This window comes from Penaeus monodon, chromosome 25 (assembly GCF_015228065.2).
Source record: "Penaeus monodon isolate SGIC_2016 chromosome 25, NSTDA_Pmon_1, whole genome shotgun sequence".
Lineage (NCBI taxonomy): Eukaryota > Metazoa > Arthropoda > Malacostraca > Decapoda > Penaeidae > Penaeus > Penaeus monodon.
In genome coordinates this window covers 34,801,568-34,802,680 of record NC_051410.1, presented here as the reverse complement: position 1 = coordinate 34,802,680, position 1,113 = coordinate 34,801,568, and the positions used below count along the sequence as shown (strand labels likewise).

The 1,113-nt window shown below is 41.8% G+C and overlaps 1 protein-coding gene across 1 annotated transcript in view; it reads left to right on the top strand.

Annotated features, from left to right (window-relative positions):
- LOC119589183 (aminopeptidase N-like) overlaps positions 1-1,113 on the top strand; it is a gene marked incomplete at its 3' end in the record, with an annotated part of 23,511 nt that overhangs the window by 16,298 nt on the left and 6,100 nt on the right. The window contains 1 exon segment of the mRNA XM_037937779.1: positions 1,041-1,113. Coding sequence (XP_037793707.1) covers positions 1,041-1,113 — 73 coding nt within the window.

The window sequence follows — 1,113 nt, the reverse complement described above, 5'->3', positions numbered from 1 at the left end:
TGTCACCTAGAAGTTGGCGCTCGTAATATTCCTCATTTAGTAGGGCCTCATTACTCACAGATTGACGCCAGTAGGGATATCGTTGGCTATTAATTAATTACTTTAACAGGAGACTCATGCCTACAAGTTGATACTAGCAAGGATTTCCTTGTACTTGGGCCTCATCTCCTACAAGCTGACAATGACAGGGGTATCGTACACTGTTTTAAATCTTTTTCCTTTACTGGGGCCGCATACCTCCAGGTTGGCATCATTATGGACATCATAGCCTGTTGATTATTATCATCTTTTACTAGCGCCACCTCCCGGTTGGTACTGGACAGGGTTAGCGGGATATTCGTAAGGAGCGTCTTTTATTGCTTCAAGAATTAATCAAGAATATGTTGGTCTTTATATACTGTTAGTAATGATATTGTCCTTTAATGTCTTAGTATCATATCTGTTTGATTTGTTCCTATATTTCAGTATTCTCTTTCAGTCAATAACCTTTTCGATCAGTTCATTCTTCGTGTACTGACGTTCAGGAGGCTAAACCCTCTGCGCTAGAACATTTCAGTCTGTATCACTTCCTTTCAGCTAATATCCATCTTTAGCTCTCATTTTAATACGTTATCCCTTTCCAGTCTGTATCATTTCAATTGTATCGTTGCCCATCGTGCCACGCTGCATGTTCTATAACGCCGGAAATAAACTTTCTTTTACTTTGTGAACAGAGCAAAAGTTTCGTTCTCCAGCCCCGCTTTCCCGTCGGCAGACTGTCATGTCACCTGTTCTCAAGTGTTACTTCATATGTGTCTGTTTCCATCCTTCAGGTTCACTATCAGTCAGGATTTTTTTTTCAAAATCTACTTTCTTTTGTATGTCGTTTTTTATTTGTTTTTTTGCCTTACGATCCACTATTTCGTCATGTCATTTGTCACAGGCTTCACTTCATCCCCGCCTATTTCCGTTTTTCGTCTTCATTATTACTCAACAGCCTTCTCATCTTTCATTTCCCCCACTTTCCCCCTTTTTTCACTCCCACTTCTCCCGTCCTCCAGAGAAACGGCCATGCTCTACGACCCTGCAGTCTCGGCTGCGTCCAACAAGCAGCGAGTGGTGGTGGTGGTAGCT